Genomic DNA, 25,283 nt, shown 5'->3' with positions numbered 1-25,283 from the left:
AACCGTACCAAAATCTGCTAATTTGAGTTCTCCTAAATAACTGATGAGCAGATTCTGAGGTTTGAGGTCTCGATGGAGAATCCTTCTGTTGTGAATGTAAGACAATCCTCGCAACAACTGAAACATGAAAAGCTGACAGAGGGAGATGTGTTAAACGAGAAAGAGTTGGTCATTATTTCTGACCTGGTATACTTTTATGTACATGCATGCATGTTTCTTACCCTGACGTTGTATGAGTGAAGTCCACCAGGATGCTGAATCATATATTGAGCCAAATCTGTTTGCTGAGAGAGAGAGGGAGAACATGATTGACAGACAGACAAAATAAATCCATGGAACATTCTTCAGAAGTCTTAGACGATGTCTCACTCAGTCTCTTACTCACCACATACTCAAAGACAAAGGTGAGAGACTCTCGTGTGTGGATGATATCATGGAGCAGGACTATGTTTGCGTGTTTCAGGCCTTTTAACAGGGAGGCTGGGAATGATCACAAAAAACACAAACAAACAAACAAACAGTATGAACAAATGAATGCGTACACTTTTCTCACAAATGGGGAGAGTAGAGTAAGCTATGCACTGTAAAAGTTGTTACCTTTAGGAGCTTTTTCTACCTGATCTAACCCTTTAAATTAGTTTTGTTTGTGTAACCTAATGTACTAAGGTTTATTAAATACTGTTTATAATCAGTAAAATGGTTCAGTAAAAATGCACTCTAAAAATTATTCCCTAATTAAAAATGTTTTACACATGAAAAAATGATTGTGTCCACTCACAGGTGAAGTAAATAACGCTGATCATCTCCTAACAAGACCCCATGTCAAGGTCTGTGTAGATTAGATGGTAAGCGAACAATCAGTTCTCATATCCGACATATTGAATGCATGAGAATAGGCAGGAGTAAAGACCTGAGTGACTTGGACAAAGGCCAAATCGTTATGGCCAGATGACTGGGTCAGAGCATCTCTGAAACAGCAAGGCTTGTGGGGTGCTCCCGGCAGCAGTGATGAGTACCTACCGACAGTGGTCCGAGAAGGGACAAACCAGTGACAGGGTTTTGGGCACCTATGGCTCATCAATGCACAAGGGCAACAAAGGCTATCCCATCTGGTCCGAACCGAGAGAATGTCCACTGTGGCACAAGTCACAGAAACTTTTAATGATGTTACGGGAGGAATGTGTCAACAACACACAGTGCAACGCACCCTGGTGCCTATGGGTCTGCATTGCCGCAGACTGGTTAGAGTGCCCATGATGACCCCCGTCCACCCCCGAAAGCACCTACAATGAGCAAATGAGTGTCCATACTGGACCTTGAAGCAGTGGAAGTAGGTCACCTGGTCCGTTGAGTCCTACTTTCTTTTACATCACGTTGGCAGCCATGTACGTGTGTACCATTTACCTGGGGAAGTAATGCACCAGGATGCACTGTGGGAAGACGACAAGCCGGTGGAGGGCAATGTTCTGCTGGAAAAACCTAGGTTCCGCCATTCATGTGGATGTCAGTTTGACACGTGCCACCTACCTAAACATCGCTGCAGACCAGGTACACCCCTTCATGGTAATTGTACACTCCCTGATGGCAGTGGCCTCATTCAGCAGGATAATGTGCCCTGCCACACTGCACAGATTGTTTGGGAATGGTTTTAGGAACATGATGATTAGATCAAGGTGTTGCCCTGGCCTCCAAATTCCCCAGATCTCAATCCGATTGAGCAAGTCCAACAAGTCCGATCCACAGCGGATATACCTCGCAACTTACAGGTCTTGAAGGATCTGCTGCTAATGTCTTGGTGCCAGATACCAGAGGACAACTTCATGGTTCTGGTAGAGTAAATGCCATGGCGGGTCGGCACTGTTTTGGTGGCATGCTGAGGACCAACAGCACATTAGACGGGTGGTCATAATGTTTATCACTGGTGTATATAAAATCATATCCACTCACATGAGATGAGATGCATTTAAAAATATACTAAAAGCTGCGAGTAAGACTCGCTTAGGACCCCATATGCTCAGAAATGGCCCTGATTCCTATATTAACAAGCACTACAATGTTACCACTGACACATCTTACCCCACTTTCCCATACATGTGTATGTATAAACAGCACTTTTGGTGAGTGTATTGTGCTTCATTACCTTCTCTTATAGCTGTGAATGGAATTCCTTCCTCAGTTTTCATGTGAATCACCTTCAAAGCCACCGGTTGGCCATTTATCCTGCAAGAGACAAAGAAAAACGTGATTCTGCAAACAGCTTAATTGACCTCCATTTTCTGGTGAATGTACAATCAGTATGTACATTTGAACCAAAGATATCGAGCTGTGTCCCAAATCACATATTTCTACACTATTTTCACCATTTTAAAGTATAAGTATCGTGGGTAGTATGTTCACACTTAAAATACAACAGTTGGGAAGAAGAGGCGCAGGGTTACCTGGGTGCGATGCCGGTCTCAAAACAATTGTAATTAATGGTGAATGTGGCAACAAGCAAAACTTCTTTGAAGATACTGTAGCACCTTACAAATGTGAGTTCAATGCTTCACCATCACCCCATCATGGCTATGCCCAATGACGTTGCACATATGACAGATTGCTTAGCCACAAGTGGGTTTGCACTCTTTTGCACGAAATTGCACGCAGAATTTAATTCGGAGGTCCTATAATATAGTCCATACCCTCAAGCACCAGCGATATAAACAAAGACAGCACATTCATCAGAAGTTGGTAGTAAAAATTTACTATATGCAATGAATAAGAAGAATATAAATATGTACTTAAGTTATTTTGTGCATTAACTGCGTCCTCGTTGAATGTCATGCATATTTCTATGACAGTGACACGCTCCTTTCATACGCATGGAAAATGTTCGTAAATCCTTTATCGAAAGGATTTGGATGTAGGCTCCATTTAATTATATAGAATGTAAGTTTCATACACTAGATGGCTGAGTGCAAGTGTGTAAGTGCACAGTAGTACATCATTTTGGACACAGCTGATGACATATCTTGTAATAAGGGGTGTTTACAAATTATTGTCCAATGAAATGAGCTCTAGAATAATACCGTAGTGCAAACTATTAAATTATGTAACAGAGGGAACAGTAACTTTAACCACAAAAACAAGCAAAATTAGGATAAATGTGAAGCTTTCTGTCTGAAAACAACTGCATAAATTATAGAAGCTGTTGTTATTGAAAAGCCTTTGTCATTGTTCAATGACTAGCTTCTGGCCTGCATATGCATATGGTGCATGTAAAACAAGCTTCTATAGAAGAACCCCAGAGATGCCTTGAGGAAGGCAATGGAAATAATCATTTTCTGTCTATTATACACATGCACAAAGCCACAGGGTGTTGTAATAAACCAAACTTCATAATACAATGCTTGAATAATGTGCTAACTAACTGAACATGGCAGTTAAGGTAAAACATTAATCTTATCTGAATGAATAAACTTCCCCCTACTGGCAACATTGGCTTACTGAGCTCTGTTACTCTCTCTCTCTCTCTCATACACTATGTGTGTCTGCATATGACCGGCCACTAACCTGCTAATTCCTTTGTACACTGTTGCATATGTGCCTTCTCCAAGTTTTTCGAGGTTCAGGTAAGATGTTGCATTTCCAAACTGCAGGCCTGTTTTCTGCAAATGAAACACACTGGTGTTATATCTGCTTTTGGGCACAGTGTTGAGGGTAACGTTACGAGCTGTGTTGGGTGTAATTCGTTCACAAAGATTACAGTTACTGTCTTTGAATGAAGTAAATTACTTTTAAATACATTAGTAGAAAATCCTAATGACTCCTACTCTAATTGAGCCCCGCCCGTAACATTTTTTGTGTTACACATTTCTAAAATAGTATTATTTAGGGACCTGGGTATCTCAGCGAGTATTGACGCTGACTACCACCCCTGGAGTCGTGAGTTCGAATCCAGGGCGTGCTGAGTGACTCCAGCCAGGTCTCCTAAGCAACCAAATTGGCCGGTTGCTAGGGAGGGTAGAGTCACATTGGGTTACCTCATCGTGGTCGTCTCTGAGGAAACGCGCTGAACAAGCCACGTGATAAGATGCGCGGATTAATGTCTCAGACACGGAGGCAACTAAGATTCGTCCTCTTACACCCGGATTGTGGTGAGTCACTACGCCACCATGAGGACTTAGAGCGCATTGGGAATTGGGCATTCCAAATTGGGGAGAAAACAGGAGAAAATCATAACAACAAAAAAATAATAGTATTATTTATGTAGAGAATATATCAAACTATACTGTTCATATGCAAGTCCGTTTGTGTGTCTGTGACAGCTGAAAGGATAATGGCAATGAACTAGTAGGACATACAGAATTCCTTGAGTGGAAAAATCTTTTCTGTGAAAATTGTTTAAGAAAGTAACATAAAAGTAAGGTATTTTGTAATGTGATTACTTTTCTAATAGAGTTATCAGTAAAGTGGTAACACTTTGCAATACGGTTCCAGGGGCCTGCCCTGAAGGGTGACATGGGGTGGCACCTGCCTCAATAAACGGCAGTTTTGCCACCACACTTAACACCCTAATGACACTTTTCCACTGCACTTTATGGTTTGACTCGCCTCAACTCCACTCGCTTTACTTTTCTGAGCTTGCATTTCCATTGCAGTTTAGTGCTGCATCAACATGGGTGGGATTATAGGCTAATCGTCATAGTTGCGCAGCCTCTACTGCCGTGACATCATCTTAAACACGACACAAACTGACCAAAACAATAACACAACCGCTAGCTGTTAGCTACTAGCTAATTGTGCTGCATAAAGCAGTTGTTGCATGGTGATTTTACACAAGTGTAACAGTTAAATTGGGCTGGTTGTTTTAGAAGCTTTCCAGTAGCTGGTCAACTAAATAAAGTGAGGCTTTCAAGCAGAGTATAGAGTTAATGTAACAAAACATACCATCCTCCATTCAGGGAACTCTCCCTCCCATTGCTCACTGGTTTAGATAGCGTCCATTTGGTCGAACCACTTCCACTTTTCATTGATGGTTCTGTAGTCTTTTCCCTGCAATGTTGGTAGGTCCGGTGGTAGCCGTGTGCGGCCAACAGCTGAGACACTTCCTGAAAGACTTTTTAGTTTTGTGTCGTTTCTTTCTTCGCTAACGAGTGGACAGTCTTCACCTTGTTTATTGACAATGGCGTGGTTTTGCGCACAGCCATTTCTTTTTTCACAATTAGAAAGTCGTGTGAACATATTATACTGTATCGCTGTTGCTAACTTTAAAACTAGTGGGTTGATTTCACGTGTCGGAAATCCAGTGACGCTGGTAGTGACAATTCTCCCTGACCAATCAGTGATCTACAGGATTTTGACGTCACATTTAGTATCGGCACGGCTCAATTGGAACCGCGACTGAGGTGGCACTAAAAAAATGATCAGGTACCAGGTATTATCTACAGTGGAAAACCCCAAAAAAGCGAGCAGAGACGAGTTGAGTCGAGTTGTACCGTGCAGTAGAAAAGCCCCATAACTCTGACCTAGTTCGGATAGTGGAGATGGTGGGCAATAGCTTAACCCGTCTGTGTCGCGCACATTCCACATGTTGACAATGTACCGCACTAATAAATTCCCTTCTCCATTTTGGGATAAACAGAGATATATTTATAGGGTGCAAGCATTTTAGAAGTTGTTGTGTGAACGTGAGAAGGGTAATATAGTTCTAGAGAGTAACATGCTACTCAGTGACATACAGGGTGCATTAACGTTTTCCTTCAGCCCACCACAAGATTTATATTTTAAAAACTTCAAAATACAGCTGGTGAACAAAAAAGTGCTTCATAGGAATCCAGTTGTACTCATTATTTGTATAGCGGACAAAGTAACAGAAGAACTTTGCTGTTGTCATGACAATCTGTGCACGTTTCGTTTTCTGTTTTGTATTTGCTTGCGAGTGTGTATTCCCTCACCCACTGAAACTCCTGTTGGAAGCTCTCTCCTCCCAGAGGGTCGCTGTTACTGCGGCCTCTCTGAACTCGGAGCCGTCGCACCTGCAACGTGTGAAACCAGTGCGGCTGTGGTTTCTCCACCCCGTCCAGATCACTCAGCTACAATGGGAGACAAAGAGAGAAACAGGGATGATTTGATCTATATCAGATACAGTGTGGGATGTTATTTCAGCTTGCTTCATTGATATAAGTATCTTACAATGTCCGGGAGGGCTGCATCAATCAAACCTGTCTGTGTGTGATCTGTGTCCTCACTTTTCTGCCTGTGCGTGTACAACAGCGTGAACATTTCTACTAGCACTGTATCCTACAGTGTTGCATGTGTTGATCAGATGATGACAGACCTCACACATCTTCGTATATTGAGAGTGTATATGCATATAGACTCAGACTGTATTGCAGCACTTCTCATTATTGCCTACTCATTTGTAAGTAGCTTTGAAATAAAAGCGTCGGTAAAGGAATAAATGTAATGTTATATTTGGGCAAAGGTGATTTTTAGTGCCAATGAGTTTCTGTTCATTACATCTGCTGATGCAACAATGTTAACGATAAATGAAGGTGATCCTGATTTTCCACATCAAAAATGAATTGAATATGGAGATGGCCATTTAACTTATAGAAATGTTTCTTGTTAGCATGCTCTACCTAAAGTTGCCTGTTTTCTACCTCAGTGAAAAATATTCACAGGTGGAAAAAGAGGTAAAGACTTCGGGAACTTGGTTGCCTGGATTCTTTTTTTCTCCCCTTTTCTTCCCAATTTGGAAGGCCCAATTCCCAATGTGCTTTAAGTCCTCGTGGTGGCGTAGTGACTTGCCTCAATCCGGGAGGCGGAGGACGAATCTCAGTTGCCTCCACGTCTGAGACCGTCAATCCGCCCATCTTTTCACATGGCTTGTTGGGCGTGTTACTGCGGAGACCTAGCGCATGTGGAGGCTTAATGCTATTCTCCACAGTATCCATGCAGAACTTACTGCGCCCCACTGAGAACCACACATTATAGCAACCACAAGGAGGTTACCCCATGTGACTCTACCCTCCCTAGCAACCGGGCCAATTTGGAGACCTTAGGAGACCTGTCTGGATGTCACTCAGCACGCCCTAGATTCGAACCAGGGGTGGTAGTCAGCGTCAATACTCGCTGAGCTACCCTTGCCCCAACATGAATTGTGTTCCGTTGTCTGTTTTTGTGTGAGCGCATGGTTCCGGTTGTATTCCCTGCCGTGTGCTCCATGTCTGGAGTATGGTGTCTGGATCCTGACTTCCTGTCTGGTTCAGGTTTGGTCTGTGTCAGGATCTGGACACTCATGCTCCATGTATGTCTGTTATTGATGTGGGTGCATCGCGCTTATGTCATCTTGGCAGCATGCACTCGCGTCAATAGTGTGTCTCTCAGGAACACGGGTGCGCCTCACGCTCACGTTGCATGCCCAGGTCGCGAGCAGTCTTCATGTTGTGCTGAGGATCGGTCACTTCGGTCTAAGATATCGGGTGTGCGTGGCTGAACTCTCGCACAGGTGTCCTGTCTTGTTTTTTCGCCTGTTGCATGCACGCTTAGGTTTCGTTTAGTGTGAGAATGCATGCCATCGCTTTGTTTGGAGTTGCTACGCATTCCCTCATCTTGTTTGTCGGCTTGCATGAGTATATATTGCCTTATTGTTTTGCCGATGTGCACTGGTGCCATTCAGGTGTTTTGTTGTCTTGTGAGAGCACGTGGCTTTGTTTTGTATCTGTATCGCCGCACGCCTCTCTGTCTTACGTCATACCCCACCTCCTTGTTTGCCCATTATTGGTCACACCTGCCCTGTCTTGTTAATCTGTTGATTTCTCTCTCTATTTTAGTCTCCTCTTGTTTCCTGTCCAGTGCCAGTTCGTCTTCTTTTCCAGTCAGTCTTTTCTGTATGTTAGTGGGGTTTAATCAGTCCTGTCCTGTCCCTGTCCCTGTTCTCGGTCCGGTTGGTCCTGGTCCCTGTTTCATCTGCCCCAGCCCCGTTTCCGTTTGCTCAGTCCTGGACTTAGTGTTCAGTTTTTTCCACTTTATTTTTGTGAATAAATTCCCTTGTTTTTTTCAACTCTGCTTTTGGGTCCTGATACTCTGTTATCTCTGCAAAATCGTGAGATTATTAGATGTTTTAAATGTATTTGTGACGATAGTTCAGAAATAGTTGGTTAAGGAAAAGTTGCAATTTTTTTTTTAATAATACCAAATTTTCTCTTTTAATTTTAAAACATTAAAAGTGAACAAATAAACATCAATTAAATTTTTGTTGTTGTTAAATTTATCCCCTTATCTCCCAATTTGGAATGCCCAATTCCTCATGGTGGTGCGGTTACTTACTTCAATACGGGTGGCGGAGGACAAATCTCAGTTTCCTCCGCTTCTGAGACAGTCAATCCACGCATCTTATCACGTGGCTCGTTGTGCATGACACCGCGGAGACTCACAGCATGTGGAGGCTCATGCTACTCTCCGCGATCCACGCACAACTTACCACACTCGCCATTGAGAGCGAGAACCCCTTATCGTGACCACGAGGAGGTTACCCCATGTGACTCTACCCTCCCTAGTAACTGGGCCAATTTGGTTGCTTAGGAGACCTGGCTGGAGTCACTAAGCACTAGATTCGAACTCACGACTCCAGGGGTGGTAGTCAAGTGTCAATAGTCACTGAGCTACCCAGGCCCTAACATGAATTAAACATTAAAACATTTGTGTATGATCTAATCCTTAAAGATATAAACAGGATACCTTTTCTTAGAAGAAAACCACTTAATCCAATAGTGGTCAGCTTGAAAAATGGTGATAGAAATAATAGAGAATATAAATGTGAGAGGGGCTCGACAGAGAGTCCGTATCATGCAGTTCATTAAGGAGCTGTTTCAGACTTTATAAAGAAGATGTCTCCTATTAGACTGAGGGGAAATGAGCGTCTGCCTTTATGGAAGTCAGCTGGAGATCCTTAGCCTGTCCTCACACTGTGGTTCATCTTATCTCTCCCTTTTCTAAGTGTGTTTGTGTGTTCTCTGTTCCTGTAGTCTACATCTGTAGGTTAGAGGGTCTTTCCCTCTCTAGATGTCAAATCTCAGCAGTTACAATTACTATGGATACAATTTAGGGACTAAAAACAGAAACAAAAATGAAAGCGCTCACTTTCTAAGAAACAAGTATCAAGTTACAACAAAACCTAGCCCTAATCTGGCTAATCAAGCCTCAAAGAGGGATAAAGGCCGACTGGAAGCTGCAACCGCCGTAGTAGATTCCTCGCCACTAGCATCCACCCCAACGGAGCAGCCGCGGCCATCAGCCGGAGCTCGGAGGAGCCCGGCCACCTGGAAGCAGAGGAACGGCCGCCGACCGCAAGGGGAGGAGGGGCTCCCAACCAACCGCCTGGAGCAGTTACCGCTGCCAGGGGCGGGGGAGACCCCTACCGTCCACCAAAAACGTGGTGGGGTGTTCCGTCCACCAGGGGCCCGAGGTCTGCCTCTGATCCATCTGGGGAGGCGCGGCTGTCATCCATTAGAGGGTGGAGGAGTGGCCGAGGACCAAGCTACTGCGTATCAGAGAACCAGCGATTAAGTGGTTTTTTTCTCTCTCTCTCCTCTCTCGCTCTTCCACTGCCACTCTGTGTTGGCCTTTCCCTCTCTTTTTTATATGTTTTTGTTCCTTTTGCATGATCGCCGTTATGGCGTGTAGGTGCCACTTTTATTTTTTGTTTCCCTCTCCTTGTCACCTCCCTCATCCAGGTAGATGGGGATGACCTGCCGGCAGACGGTGCAGAAGCCACGCCCCTTCCCAGGGAAAGGGGGTGGTATACGTCATGCCGGGGGCTCCCTGGCCTGATAGAACGAGGGAGGAATGTGTCAGGGCGGAGGGTGGGGCCGGATCGTGATTCCGCACACCCGGCCCCTAATCAGGCTAATCAAGCCTCAGAGAGGGATTAAGGCTGACTGGAAGCTGCAGTGCAACAGATAGAGAGATTTATGGGCAGCTTTCCGACACCTGTGTGTGTTTGTCTTTTTGTTTAGTTCTTCATTAAGCTATTATTTTTATCGTCAAGCTGGTTCGTGCCTCCTCCTTTTCCTTAATCCCTTTACAATAAATAAATTTAAAAAAAAAACACAAAAACACATTTGTTGGGCTTTAAAATAGAAGATGCCATTATCAAATTAATCACAATTAATCACATATATCTATATTGATACAGGAGTTTGACATTTAACTTATATAAATATTTTAAGTTCATCAATCTGTCCGAGATAGACTTAAAGTAATAGTTATGAGGAAGTCCACCCAAAAAAATGATTATCTTATCATTTACATACCCTCATGCCATACCAGATGTGTATGACTTTCTTTCTCCTGCCAAACACAAATGAAGATTTATAGAAAAATATCTCGGCCCTGTAGGTCCATAAAATGCAAGTGAATGGTGGCCAGAATTTTGAAGCTCCAAAAGGACATAAATGCGGCATAAAAATTAATCCACAAGACTCCAGTGGTATAATACATGCCTTCAGAAGTGATATGATAGGTGTGGGTAAGAAACAGGTCAATATTTAAGTCCTTTTTTACTATAAATGTCCACTTTCACTTCCACATTCTTCTTTTGTCTTTTGGTGATTCACATTCTTCATGCATATCGCCCCCTACTGAGCAGGGAGGTGAATTTATAGGAAAAAGGACTTAAATATTGATCTGTTCCTCACAGATTTCTCATGGATTTATTAACCAATGGTTTTAAATGGAATACTTTTATGCTGCCTTTATTTGTTTTTTGAGCTTCAAAGTTCTGGCCCCCCCATTCACTTACTTTCAACAGAGCTAAAATATTTTCTCAAAAATCTTTGTTTGTGTTCTGCAGAAGAAAGTCATACACATCTGGGATGGCATGAGGGAAAGTAAATGATGAGAGAATTGTCATTACTTGGTGAACTATTCCTTTAAATAAATGTGTCATCCTCTTGCATATTCTTGCGACGCTTATGGTGCATTTTACAGGCTGCATCGCATTTCACTGGGTTTCAGTATCTCTAGCCATAAATGCCACATTTTTAATATGATGTAGTTGGACCTTGAAACTTTGGAAAAACATCTAGAGTCTCCTGATTTCTGCTCTGTTCTGCTGTCTTTGATTAGCCGTCGGTCTGTTGCCTGTACAGCTGGAGTTGCATTGATTGCCCTCTGCTGACTTATACTCACAAAAACATGGAGGTGACACTTCAAGATTTTATTGCTCTGTTGGTAGGAAATTTCTCTTTTATGGTGGTATGGTTAATTGTGTTATCATATTATTTCTTATATAATTAATCGCACTGAATTAACATGTAACACTTATTGGTGTTAAGAAAGTTAAGAAAGACCAGTTATTAAGAATTGTAACAATAACAGACAGCTTTTATTTAGATGACTAGTTTTCAACTCTTTCTCTGAGGAAGTAACTCACTCATAACAAGATATACAGTATAAGAGGAAATTATATGATAAATGAATTAATATATAACTAAATAAAAAGTTAGAGAATTAAATAGAAATTCAATAAATCTTGATTTTAAATATGAATATATATTGAAATTATTTTCAATGGTTAATTATATAAAGTATAAATAAAACAGTTTTAACTTCAGAAGTTTTAAACTGGGGTCTGGGGATCCCCAGGGGGCTACAAGTTGTCGTAGAAAATTTCAGAGAAAATAAGTTTAAAAATGTGCTTACCTAAAGTTTTCTTCAGGTGTACAGTATATACCGTATCTAAACTTTGGAAAAAGATTACAGTGCAAACTAAAATATGTCAAAGTAAATATTTTCCGAATAATATTTTTAGCATTTGTTTTTCTTAAAATGACAATATACAATTATTACAAACAATTATTTAATTTTGCAAACAACATTTTATTATGCATACTATGTTTCACACACAGTGTAAATGGGTCTTTGTACATGGGGTATACAGCTGCCTTTATATGTGGGGATCATGTTTAGGGATCCTCTATAACAAAAAGTTTTAAAACCACTGATCTAATTCAACGATGTTCATACATTTTAATGTAGTTGCTTAAGTATCCAAATACTATTTGGGCCACTGTATGTGTGTGTCTGAGTGTGTGTTTGCAAGTTCCCATGTCTGATCATTACTTCTAGGGAACTGGGGTTGCTGGAGTGTAATAGTACAGAATGAGAGATGGCATGATGGATTAGAGATGTTTTCTCTGTACTTTATTTTCTTTGGCTGTCTGGACTCAATGCCCAGTTGGGACATGCTCAAATGGGCCAGGAAGAGGTGTGTGTGTGTGTGTGTGTGTGTGTGTGTGTGTGTGTGCTTTTGTAGGTGTGTGAGCACTTTCAGTACTGTGCTGCCTCTCTTTCTCTGAATTTGTTTTTAAAATGAAATACTAGCTTACTATGTAGGAGATATTGTAGGTGCTGTATAAACTGTATACTGCCTACAAAGTTTTTAAATAGTATGTGAAACAACACAAGCAACAATATATGTTTTAAACAGTCATCTGAAACCAGTGTCCTTAGAAGGTGCTTTCATAAGAAAAACAGGCAGCAAGGTAGCCTGGCTTAGTTTTCAGGCACAGCTGTATGCATACAGGAAATATATACTGTGCACATGCATACTATATACTTCAGGAATCTAAGTAGCATGGTGTGCTATTCTGAATCTGAACATAACTTCTCCCCCCAGTAGAGGACAATGCTTCTTTTCGTTTCCTCAATACTCTTGTTTCTCTTGTTTCTCATCTCTCTCTCTCTCTCTCTCTCTCTCTCTCTCTCTCTCTCTCTCTCTCTCTCTCTCTCTCTCTCTCTCTCTCTCTCTCTCTCTCTCTCTCCAGCTGCCATCTGTGCTCCCTCTGTGGATAGCATGCTGTGTAATGTCATATCAAATGTTCTTACCTCCTCATAGCCCAGATGTCTTTGTTTCAACCCTGTAAAAACAAAACAAAGACAAGAGTTTACATCTGTCATACCTCTTTAAAAACCTGAACCATACTATTGGCTGCAGACACTGTACGCATCATATGTGATAAACAGTGACTGTTTGTAAAGGTTTTATAATGACATTTAAAGACACTCAAATATGAACAGCTCCAGAGAGCAGCGACATTAAAAATGATAATCAATACTCAATTAGATATGTGTGTACATTTGTGAGGGTGTGTGACTGTGTGTGTGTTTATCACCTCAGATGATATGATGTGTGTAAACACAGTGCAATTGTGTGTGTGTGTGTGTGTGTGTGTAACAGGGTTGTGTTGAAAGCAAGGGTGTAGATTTGGCTTGAACACTGGGGGGTTGCAGCGTGAAGCATTTACCCATGTTTCCATTGATCATGGTATAAATAATGGGATAATTATTGTGAGGGTTACCTCCCCCATCCCCCCTGGAATCTACAGCCCTATTTGAAATACCACCTATTGAAATGTATATTAATTTATAGGTGCTACAGGAGGAGGTTCATTCTCATTAGAGCATTTGATTTGATTGAAGTGTGAATAGCAACATAACATGTCTTGTGCAAATAGTGTTAGATGCAATTTGCCCCCCAGTGCAAACAGTGGCAGATACTATTTTTACCCCTAATTAAATATTAACATACAGTATAAGGCCACTGCAGTGTGTGTTTATTTAGAGTCTGGAACAAAACTTCCAGCATCGGCCACTGGGGGCAATGGTATAAATTTCAGCGAGCACAGACCAATTTCAGCTGAAGAACTTTGACCTACTGTCCACAAATTCACAGTGTAATCAGTCCGGCCACACATGATGTGTTCCTGCATTTAAAACAGATTGATGCATCCAATTGAAACATAATGGAACAGCACGCAAGGATTTGAGATCCGTTTTTTCCAAAGTTGAACTATTTTTAACTTGACATGCCATCTTAACAATGGAGGGCTCATGGAGTGAAATGCTGAAAAAAAAGCAAGATTTGTCACAGCAGGTCAAAGAAGCCCCTCTAGCTAAAATGTACATAGAAAACAATGAAAAAAAGAATACAGATGGACACAAGAAGGCATCCTACAAGAATGGAAAGTGTTTTTGTGTGCTCTTAATCTCATTGTGTCTTCAGCTGTTGACCCGTGGTCTGTGCTGTCTGTGTGGGTTTCTGCACCCCCCGAGCATTTCTTCCTTTTACACTGTCTGTCTCTTCACTGGGCAGACATTTATGAGTCAGAGAGGAGGACAGATCGAGGAGAGAGAGACAGAGACAGAGATGGTCAAAGTGCTCATAAATCATGCTCAGATACATCAGGGTTTGCATGTTCTCTTTTCATTATTCCATCCATCTCTCCATCTCTGGGCAAGTCTTTACTTATTCAATCAGTCCCCTGATCTCGCTCACTTTATCACTACTTGACATCCTCTGAGCTGCATTCTGTTATATCCACCCAAACTCTCCATATTTCCCCCTTTTCTCAGTTTTAAGATACTTTATTGGTATGACAAATATTTATAATGTAAAATGACAAATTTTGTATGTATAAATACTTTAAATATAAATCATTTTACTTTATGCTACCAAAGCAATTGGGGCTGGGCTGCAATAATGCAAAACAATGTACATATAAAAGAAAACACAAAATATGCAGTGTATATTTTAGAAATAGCTCACTAAGGTTACAAATGTGAGGTACCACTTTTTACAGTGTAGTTAAGATGGTTAAGAAGCCTGATCGGGACACCAGCATCCAAAACGTAACATGGTAAGCAGCTCTGTTGGTCTTTGCTGCAGGGTTGTGTCTCAGTGTGCAGTTCCTGCAGTAAATCAGTATTCTGTGAGCAGTGTGTACAGCATTTATTACTACGTTTAGTGTTTTGCCAGCAACTCATCAGACAAGTATTGGGCAAGTGCAGTTACTGGTTGGCTGAGGAGAAAGTAAAACAGTTGAATCAGCCCTGGTAACCAAGTCAACCCAGGCCAGGCCAGGAATAATAATAGTTCATGTAAACCTGCCTAGATTAGTGACCTCAGGAAAACCACTCAGACCAACAGTATCAATGTTCCCTGCTGAAAAGACATAGGTTAGGTTAGACAAGCATGAATTTCTATGTTTGTCATTGTTGCTTATGCTGATAAATGCTGGTCTGTTGCTGGTCTAGCTGCTAGACGGGATAACTTGTGTTGAACATGTTAGAACTTGAGAATGAGCCACATGGACTACTTTTATGATACGTTTGGGTCTTTTTTAAGCCTTAAAGTGAGTCACTCAGTGAGTCCTGTCGTTGTATTGAAAATACATCTCCTTTTGTATTCTGCTAAAAGGCACAGTCATATTTACATTTGCACAACAAAATTTAGGAGGCAATGAAAGCGTGGGTGGATGTTAAGCATTTGTGAAACCTGCAAAAACTACTAGCTTCTTTTTTATGCTGCATTTTATACTGTAACGGAAGCCAGCTGGTAGGTAGCTGCGCAGTGTATAAACCTCACTCCCCTGGCCTGAAGAGGCGCATTAACGACTGACGCTAAAGGCTGTTGCATTTAGCCTCCTCGTTGGTGTGCTGGAGACGCCGGTTTGAATCCCATTCAGAGCGGGTCAAGCAACACCAGTGGCAGTGGTGCTGTGACCCTGATAGGAGTGAGGTATAGGGGGTGAGTGTTGGTACGTGATGGCTGTGTGGTATGTGTATATATCACTCCCCTGGCCGCACTAACGACTGACGCTAGGGCCTGTAGCATTTAGCTTCTTCGTTAGCATGCCCACCTCTGATGCCGGAGACCCCGGTTCAAATCCCGCTCGAAGTAGGTCGAGCAGGGCCGTTACAATACTCTGGGAGAGTGAAATTTATAAAGAAACTTGAGTGTAAAATGATTTCCTTGTCCATTTGTGAATATTCAATGTAGCAGTATGAAACATTGCCCACACAGAGGTCATTGCCAAACCAAGCGACTTCCTATTTGACAACACTGCAAAATCGCATATCAAAGTTCTCAAAATTTGTACTCCAAGTGATTGCGTGGATTCCCATTAAGATTAATGTATTTCTGCTGTGGAATTTTACTTTGCAAAAGAAATATTTGACCATACATTAACCTCCTGAGACCTGAGTGCAACTGACCTCTGATGTCCTCAAATGGGCACAGCGGGACTAATTTGTGAAATTTTAAATAATACCAATCTATAGAAAGACACAGTGTAACAATTTTTTTTTTGTTTTGTTCCTGGGTATTAAGTGTTATTTCTATTTCCTATTCCTATAATTGCTTATGCCACAAAAGTATAGAAAATAGCTATTATTCCCCATAAACTTTGCTTTTGTGACCAGTATAGTGATATTTTGAAAATGCACCTATTTTCTAGAACATTCCAGATAGATTCAGTGCTGAGTAAACTTGGAGTAACTTCTAGACAATCCCCCCAGAACAACCTGGAGTTAAGTGCCTTGCTCAAGGTCAAAATGGTGGTGGCCGTGGGGTTTGAACCAGCGACCTTCTGATTAACAGCCCTGTGCTTTAGCCACTACGCCGACACAACTCCACATTTATCAAGACAATAGCGAAAAAGTACTCTGTGGAAGCATCTGCTAAGATGTGTGAGGCCTACAAGGCATATTTCGGCATGCCTGTCAGGGATCAAGACAAACCATGGGCACATCATTTCACCAGGGAGCACTGCAAAAAACTCTGGAAGGTAAGATGGACAATTGGTATAAAATTTGTAATTTTTTTTAATTGTAAACTTTTTCAATTTTTAAATGTTTTACCATTTTCAATGTTATTGAAAAATATATCATATATGAAACTTTTTGTGAGAATCTCTTACACATTAGTCATGGGTGAAATAAATGTGTTTTTGTAGGATGGTACAGAGGGGAAAAGAGCCATGAAGTTCGCTAATTTTGCGGGAACCCACTGACCACTCAAGCAACTGCTACTTCTGCATGGTGGACTCTTCAAAATGTAGGACTGGCAAGAATGCACCTGCTATCACGTATCCGGACCTTTCTTCATCCATCACCCCGGTACCACACAACCATGAGCTCCCCGTACCCACTCCTCCGGAGAGAGAGCAGCCATCTTTAGAAGAGAGCAGCAAATCAGAGAGCGAGGAAGATGTTGCAGATCCAGTTGACAATTTCAGAGGTGGAGCTGAGGAGAGAAACCCATACTACCCCAACCAAAAAAGAACTCAATGACTTGATTAGAGATCTTGGTCTCACAAAGTCCAATGCTGAGCTTTTGATGTCTAGGCTCAAGCAGTGGAACATGTTGGATGTAAGTGTGCAAGTCGCAGATCAGAGGAAGCGTCACCAAACTTTTTCCGGCTTCTTCACCTGTCAAGATGGGCTCTACATCTGCCACAATGTGGCCAGTCTGTTCGAGGCAATCGGAATCGCCTGTAACCACAATGAGTGGCGCCTCTTCATTGACAGCTCATCCAGGAGCGTCTAAGCCGTGCTGCTCCATAATGGTAACAAGTACCCGTCTCTTCCCCTGGCTCACTCTTTTTTTACGGTATAATCATAAATCTTGAATAACTACTAACTTCTAAATCTTTTGTAGTAATTTTTGTATTACTTTAGTATAAATACTGTTGATTTGGATTCATATGTTGTTTTTTCTGACGTTATGTGAATGAAAAGACACAAATTCGCCCGTTTACTCATTGGAAATAGGTTAATTTAAAAATATCACTGTCCTAGTCACAAAAGCAAAGTATGTGGGGAATAATAGCCTTTTTATATACTTTTGAGGCATAGCAATTAGGAAATAACACTTACTACTCAGGAACAAAAATTGTGTTATGCAAAAATATGTACATTGGGAAAAGTACAAATAAAAAACTATAAAAATTATTTGACTTCAATGTTCTCTCTTTGCACATTCAAACAAACAAGCGATAGTGCATGCGGAAGCATTTTACCAATAAGAATTAGCATAATTAATTCTGATTCAAAGTAATGGCCAGTATTATCCAATCACTGCCATCCGTGTTTGAATATAAGTTTGCATTATAAATTCTGAATCTATGTACTGATTACCATTGCCCCATGTCTGCAAAACATGTCGATTGGTGCAAACATCATCTGCAGCTTAAAACCGAAAGTTTGTAGTGTACGTATGTACTTAGCTGCATAGGAAAGCTATAGGATGCTCCCTTGCTCCCTTCAGTGCCGTAGCAAAGTAATCTGGCCCCCCCTGACTGTATATTGCTCTGGGCCCCTTTCCTATAAAAACAAATACAGTTTAGAATTTGTTGTGGGGCCCCTGGACCTTTGGGCCTTTAGAATGGTTACCAGCTTTCGCCCCACTAGCAATGGCCCTAGCACCTTGCTCCCTATTTAATGAATCACTTAACCTCCAGTGTGCTGTCTGTCTGCACTGGTATCAGAACAGTTTGAAATGCACCTCTCTGTCATCGTAACTTCATATACAGCCTCTGAAATTAAACATTTTCAGCTTTTGGATGCACCCATTGAGTCATTGTGTTTAACAGCGTGCTGTTTCACAATAAATCAATGACATTTTCAAAATGGCATATCTGATGAAACTAGAGAATTTAGTCTTTTGACCCATTCAGGTTTCTATGTAATCAGATGTACAGTAGACGAACTCCGCTGTGATCGGCACCATGTTGTTTGGTCACATGTGTGTTGAAAGTTTAACCCTTTATTGACTGCCCAGAATGTCCTGAACTGAGATCAGTCGGTTTACGTTACATTTTATTATGCATATGGTATAGTGAAGACAAAACATAAAGTATGCACATGAGGATGTGGGGTCACACAATGTTAAGAAATAAATTCATAAGGGATTGGAACAGCATGAGCATGAGTATATGTCAAAATTTTACTGGATTTATTTAAGTCAAAAATAAAATTTACAGTAACATGTAACATGTCTGAATTAACCCAACTAGTTTAGGTTACATAACAAAACAAATTTTTTGGTTAGATCAGGTAGAAATAACTACTTAAGGAAACAATTCATGTTACTCATTTTTACAATGCATGCTGGTCTTTTCAACAGATTGACCCAGGCAGCTTACTGAAGAAAAGCTGATTTCAGGCCAGTCAGCTCAGGAAACTCACATAAACTGTAAGTTTTGAGAAAAATGCACAAAACTTGGCTCTATTGGACAGTAATGGTCAGTAATAAGGTATGTGGTGAGGAAAAGGTGCTTAAACACAGGTCCAGAAAAACCTACTGAAAGTCAATGTCATTTTTTCCACACATAACACACAGTTTACTTCACTGTCCGACCTCCTACCTCTTAAGAGATGGACACTGATGCTGTAACAAGCTAATTTCCCCGCACCTGCTGGAACCTGCCCTTCCTTCCTCCCCAAGACAACAAAACAGCCTTTACAATCTCGCTTCTGCCATCCAGTAAATCAGGGACAACATCTCTGATGTGTAGGTCAGGGTGTAGTCTTGTATCCACAGGTCAAACTGCTGGAGACTTGGACTGTTTGTCTTCCATGGCACACCATATATAAAAGACTTGCACTTAGCCAAAACAACTTGTTTTTAATGATAGATTTGACTGCTGTTATGGTTTACGACAGTTTGGAAATTGTAGTTGTTGTATAGCAGTTTTATTTAGTGATAAAGCAAAAAAATAAAAAAATAATTTTTGTTTTTCAGGCACATTTTTACCATTATGTTGAATACTTCAATTGAATTAATGCATTTCAATGGTCACTACAGTCTCTAAACCCTTAAACTTGATATGTAATATTACTAAACATAAAAATTATAGAAAATATATTTTAAAGCAGGGGCATTTTTTGCTCAAGCATTTTAAATATCTGGGGCATTTTTGTCGCTTTCATTTCACCCTATTTACTACAAGCAACAAAGCATGGTTTACCACATACAGCTTAGTACAGCTGCAACAAAGAATAAAAATGCAAAAGTATACAAATACAAAGAATACAATCTGAAGTGAACTAATTGTTCATATGTACAAATGAAAATGCAAATGTAAACAGTACATGCAGGACAGACCAGATGCAATAGAATCAAGTCATTTACAGTTGTAAATAAATGAGGATCTGAGATTCGGGTGTTCGAAAGTCTCTTTTATCCTATTGATAACACACATCATTTAAGAGATAGTCTCATGTTGTTCTGAGCCTGTATGACTTTCTTTCCTCTGTGGAACACAAAAGGAGATGTTAGGCTGGATCTTGGTCTCAGTCACCATTCACTTTAATTGCATTCTTTTTTACGTACAATGAAAGTGATTGTTGATTGAGCCTGTCACTCTCTAACATTCTATCTCCTTTTTGTGTTCCACGGAGGAAAGAAAGTCATACTTTTGATTTTGGAACGACACGAGAGTGAGCAAATTATGACAGAATTTTCATTTAAAAAAATAAATAAATAAAAATAAAAACAACCCTTTAAGGAGATATTTTGATGCTGATTGTGTAATGTATAAGATAGGCGGAATGCACTCACCAAGACGCTGGAAGGCCTCAGAGGCTGCATGCCGGAGGTTCTGCATGCTGTCTGCTTCTGATGGACCTTGATGGGACTAGTGTTGACACAGCTAGATGCTTTCACAGTGATCTAGACATTCTAAGACAGGTTCTGGACCAGATCACCACCCGTTTATTCAGCATGTCATCTTCCTGCTTCAGGCAGATTTACAGCAGACAGCAGCACCCCCACTGACACAAGTTCCCTCCTCAGTAGAGTCCTCTGTCCTCCTGCGATTCCTCTGAGAGCTCTCCTCCTGTCTCTCCGCACTTCTCTCTCTCTGTCTCTTTTTCTCTCCTGCCTCCTGCAGCTGCCACTGGGGCTTATATGGTCACAGGCCAATCAGAGTTCTTCTGCAAACCACCACCCAATTGGCTGAAAAATAAAGCGAGGCAAAATATTGCAGCCTGGTTTGTTTTGAAAGGCTGATGCATACAGCCAGAAGGATTGTGCAAGAGAGTTCAAAGAGTACAGGATTTTTTTTTTTCATTTATGTTATTTTTAAAGGTGTAGTTCTGTCATTAATTACTTAGTCTCATGTTGTTCTGTGGAACACAAATGGAGCATTTTGAAGAATCTTCTGCTCGTTAAAACACATATTATTTTACAGTAATATATTCATATTATTTTACCATTTAACCATTAAAAATCTCTATACAAATATACTATACAAATCTCGAGCAAACAAAATAGGTCTCCTCTCCCTTACTAAAATTCCCACACCCACCCTCATGCCATCGCAGATGTGTTTGACTTTCTTCTGCTGACAGAAATTATTATTTTTTTTGGAGCATTTGAAGACAGTGTTGGGGATTCATTCAGGAGCTGGTTTGGTTATTAGCTATAATTAATAATTATAAAAGATATATAGAAATAAAGAATTTATAATACCAAAATGTCAACCTTCTAAAAAGTACCTGTATATCTTATAGGATGTAACCAAATGTTAAAAGATTGTGTTAGGCTAAAGCCAGTGTAAGAAATGCAAAATGATCGACCACAAACATTAATATATAGGTTGTATCACATTCCATGCAATGTCTATGGTGGTACGGTACAGTATAATTTCATTATTTTAATATTAATACAATATTGATGCAAAGAGACACGTAAACATGAAGCAAGAAGCTTACCTCTCCCCTTCCATCTAGAAAACGCGAAAGCGTAAATCATCCTTTCGTTTGTCCTTCTTGTCTTTCTGTCCGCTTATGCGCTCACAACAACACCATAACAACATCCCCGATCATCATCACCATTATTATGAGCTTCGCTGTGCAGTCTGTCTGTCTATATGCCTCATCTTCTGCTTATTTCTCATCTCCCATGAAGTATTTTAAAATCGAACATATTCACACGATATTTATTGGGTTCTGTCTCTCTGAGAGGTTCATAATCTGAGAGATTGGGGTAAGAATAACCGAAACAGCATTTAGACCATTTTAAACGTTATTAATTCAACAAATAAGACGAGAAATAGAGCTGTTATTGTCTTCTGGGCGTTTTACTGCATTTTCGGACCTGGCAGTGTTGTTATTGTGAGTATCTTTAAGTCGTTTTCCCCCCACCTCTTTAGGTTGCAGATTTGTCCTATTTGTGCTCTGATCTCATCATATATATATATATATTGTGTGTGTTTAATTAAGATCAGTGTTATTTGATCACAATGACAAATAATTCGACTGTCTCCCAGAACATTCCAAAATGTTCTTGTGTGTTTTCATCACAGCTCCATGCCACCTTTGGCCCTGATCAGTGTGTTTGTGTGTTTACACTGTCAGTAATGAGAGTTTTGGCTTGCTGAATATTTTGGACTGAAAAACATTTAACTTTTTTGTTTATTAGGTAATAATTTATGGAGCCTGGGCCTTGGGTACAGAAATACTCAGTGACAGTGACAAATAAATAAAAAAAATATTTTAGCAATGTATTTTTTAAATATATTTGTATTGTAAAACTTTAAGTTACAAATATTTTTATTTTATTTGCAATAATAGTTTAAAATTATACAGCTGCAATGTAAATAATACAGTTATTAAAGGAATATTTCACCCAAAAATGAAAATAATATAATCATTTACTCACCCTCATGCCATCCCAGATGTGTTTGATTTTCATTCTTCTGCAGAACTCAAATGTAAGATATTTAGAAGAATATCTCAACTCTGTTGGCCCTTTCAATGGAAGTGAATGGTTGCCAGAACTTTGAAGCTCAAAAAGCATGTAAAAGTGGCATAAAAGTAATCCATGCAACTCCAGCTGCTAAACCAGTGTCTTCTGAAGCGATATAGTAGGTGTAGGTGAGAAACAGATCAATATTTAAGCTCTTTTTACTATCAATCTCCACTTTCACTTCCACATTCTTCTTCTTTTGTTTTTAGCGATTCACATTCGTCATGCATGTCACCACCTATTGAGCAGGGAGGAGAATTTAGAGTATATAAGGACTTAAATATTGATCTGTTTCTCATCCACACCTATCCTATCACTTCTGAAGATATGGATTTAACGACTGGAGTCATATGTATTACATTTATGCTGCCTTTATGTGCATTTTGGAGCTTCAAAATTTTGATTTCCATTCACTTGCATTGTAAGGACCTACAGAGCTGAAATATTTTTCTTAAAATCTTTGTTTGAGTTCAGCAGAAGAAATTCATTCACATCTGGGATGGCACGAGGGTGAGTAAATGATGTGAGAATTTTCTGTTTTAGGTGAACTATCCCTTTAATAAAACCTTTTACTTGAACTTGATGACATACAAAGCGAAAACATTACTGATTGGTTTGCCATTTTCAACTCATTCATACAGATGCTTCCAATAATATAAGTCATATTTCACAATTTCAACAAATCTTCATCTATGTCAGCCTACAAGATAACTTTAATTTGGCTAAAAGTAAAAATTTCAGATTATTTGCAACAATAATGTTCGATCGCCAAATCTTGCATTAACTAATTTGTCACCTGTTCTATCACAGGTTAATCATCCACAGGGACAAAAGCACCAGCTGTGACATGGGATATGTTTAGAGATGGAGAAACACAAGAGGTGAGAATGCATCTTCCCATTGGCACCTCTATTTGTGGAAATGTCGAACAATGCAGCCTTTGTGTATTCATTGTCTCATGACTACTCTGAATGTAAGTGTATCGGTGTGTTTCAAGTTCTAGTGAAGAGGACAGTTCTGGGGAGAGAGGTCTGCTCCATAAGTGGAGAGGATATTCCTACAGCACCACACCAGATAGGGTGCTGCTCTCCCGGCCGGTGCTCCAGGCTGCCCTCGGGGCTAGACATGGTGTTCTGCTTGTAGAGGGTAATACATTCATTATTCACACTTGAACAAGAGATGGATACAAATTAGACTAGGCAATTCAATAGGTGCAAGGAAGACACTAATATTTTATTAATATCCATCTATTTGTTTATCATCTATGCGTTGTGGGATTTTGGTTAAAAGTTTTATTCATCATATGCACTCATCATTTACTCACCCTTATGCCATCCAAGATGTGTATGACTTTCGTTCATCTGTTGAACACAAATGAAGATTTTTAGAAGAATATCTCAGCTCTGTAGATCCATACAATGCAAGGGAATGGGTGCCAACATTTTTAAGCTCTACAAATCTTCTAAAAGTACTGCAGAAGAAATCCAGTGGTTAAATCAATGTCTTCAGAAGCACTATGATATGTGTGGGTGAGAAACAGGTCAATATTTAAATTATAATCTTCTGATTTTTTGTGATTCACATTCTTCATGCATATCACCCCCTACAAGGCAGGGAGGAGACCTTATGATATAACTGACTTAAATGCTGATCTGTTTCTCACTCATACCTATCATATCATGTCTGAACACATGGATGTAACCACTGGAGTTGTATGGATTACTTTTATGCTGCCTTTATGTGGATTTTGGAGCTTAAAAGTTTTGGCACCCATTCACTTGCAGTATGAGGACCTACAGAGCTGAAATATTCTTCTAAAAATCTTAATTTCTGTTCTACAGAAGAAAGAAAGTCATACACATGGGATGATAGGAGAGTGAGTATGTCATGAGAGAATTTTTATTTTTGGATGAACTGTTCTTTTAATGTTAACCAGTAGCCAAACAGCTATTTAGGCATTGTTTTAGGCCACTGTTGTATATAAGGCAGCCTTTATGAAATCGTACAAATAATGCAGGTTATGGTAAAAATAGCAAATGATGTTAGTTTAGAAAAAGAAGTATTACCATTGAGATGCTCCCAAAGGGGAACATGTCCTTTAGTTTTCACATAACAGTGAAAAGACCTCTTTAAATGTGGGTGCCAGCTGAGTTTCAGGAGGTATGAAGTTGCACAAACGACTGGTAACTGACTTTTAGGTCAAGTCAGACCCTTCTTTTCTCATTAAATATCCCGTTTCAATCAGAAATACATCAAATTGGGGGCCTAGGTAGCTCAGCGAGTATTGACGCTGACTACCACCTCTGCAGTTGCGAGTTCGAATCCAGGATGTGCTGAGTGACTCCAGCCAGGTCTCCTAAGCAACCAAATTGGCGCGGTGGCTTTGGACAGTAGAGTCACATGGGGTAACCTTCTTGTGGTCACGATTAATGGTTCTCACTCTCAATGGGGTGCGTGGTAAGTTGTGCATGGATCGCAGAGAGTAGCATGAGCCTCCCGTGCTGTGAGTCTCTGCGGTGTCATGCACAGCAAGCTGTGTGATAAGATGCACGGATTGACTGTCTCAGAAGCGGAGGCAACTGAGACTTGTCCTCCGCCACCTGGTTTGAGGTGAATAACCGCACCACCACGAGGACCTACTAAGTAGTGGTAATTGGGCATTCCAAAATTGGGAGAAAAAAGGGGATAAAAAATACTTAAATTG

At 40.4% G+C, this 25,283-nt stretch overlaps 2 protein-coding genes across 4 annotated transcripts in view; one reads left to right on the top strand and one right to left on the bottom strand.

Moving 5' to 3' along the window:
• The window catches only part of LOC127654378 (cyclin-dependent kinase 15), a 33,448-nt gene extending 12,677 nt beyond the window's left edge, over positions 1–20,771 (bottom strand). The window contains exons 1-8 of the mRNA XM_052141521.1: positions 20,390–20,771; positions 12,874–12,905; positions 5,937–6,074; positions 3,553–3,647; positions 2,141–2,220; positions 386–480; positions 222–284; positions 9–132 (exon numbers count right to left, since the gene is read on the bottom strand). Of these exons, the coding sequence (XP_051997481.1) occupies positions 9–132; positions 222–284; positions 386–480; positions 2,141–2,220; positions 3,553–3,647; positions 5,937–6,074; positions 12,874–12,905; positions 20,390–20,435 (673 nt within the window). The 5' untranslated portion in view covers positions 20,436–20,771. The remainder of the gene's footprint in view (positions 1–8; positions 133–221; positions 285–385; positions 481–2,140; positions 2,221–3,552; positions 3,648–5,936; positions 6,075–12,873; positions 12,906–20,389) is intronic.
• Positions 20,772–21,653: 882 nt separating this feature from the next.
• LOC127654371 (alsin-like) overlaps positions 21,654–25,283 on the top strand; it is a 44,552-nt gene continuing 40,922 nt past the window's right edge. For 2 of the 3 annotated variants that reach the window (XM_052141513.1, XM_052141510.1), the window contains exons 1-3: positions 21,654–21,945; positions 23,390–23,460; positions 23,577–23,725. In XM_052141513.1, the coding sequence (XP_051997473.1) occupies positions 23,444–23,460; positions 23,577–23,725 (166 nt within the window). In that variant the 5' untranslated portion in view covers positions 21,654–21,945; positions 23,390–23,443. The remainder of the gene's footprint in view (positions 21,946–23,389; positions 23,461–23,576; positions 23,726–25,283) is intronic. The other variant, XM_052141511.1, reaches the window with a different exon arrangement.

This window comes from Xyrauchen texanus, chromosome 13 (assembly GCF_025860055.1).
Source record: "Xyrauchen texanus isolate HMW12.3.18 chromosome 13, RBS_HiC_50CHRs, whole genome shotgun sequence".
Classification (NCBI taxonomy): Eukaryota; Metazoa; Chordata; class Actinopteri; order Cypriniformes; family Catostomidae; genus Xyrauchen; species Xyrauchen texanus.
The sequence above is the reverse complement of the archived record's forward strand: the minus strand, read 5'-3'. Positions and strand labels throughout refer to the sequence as shown.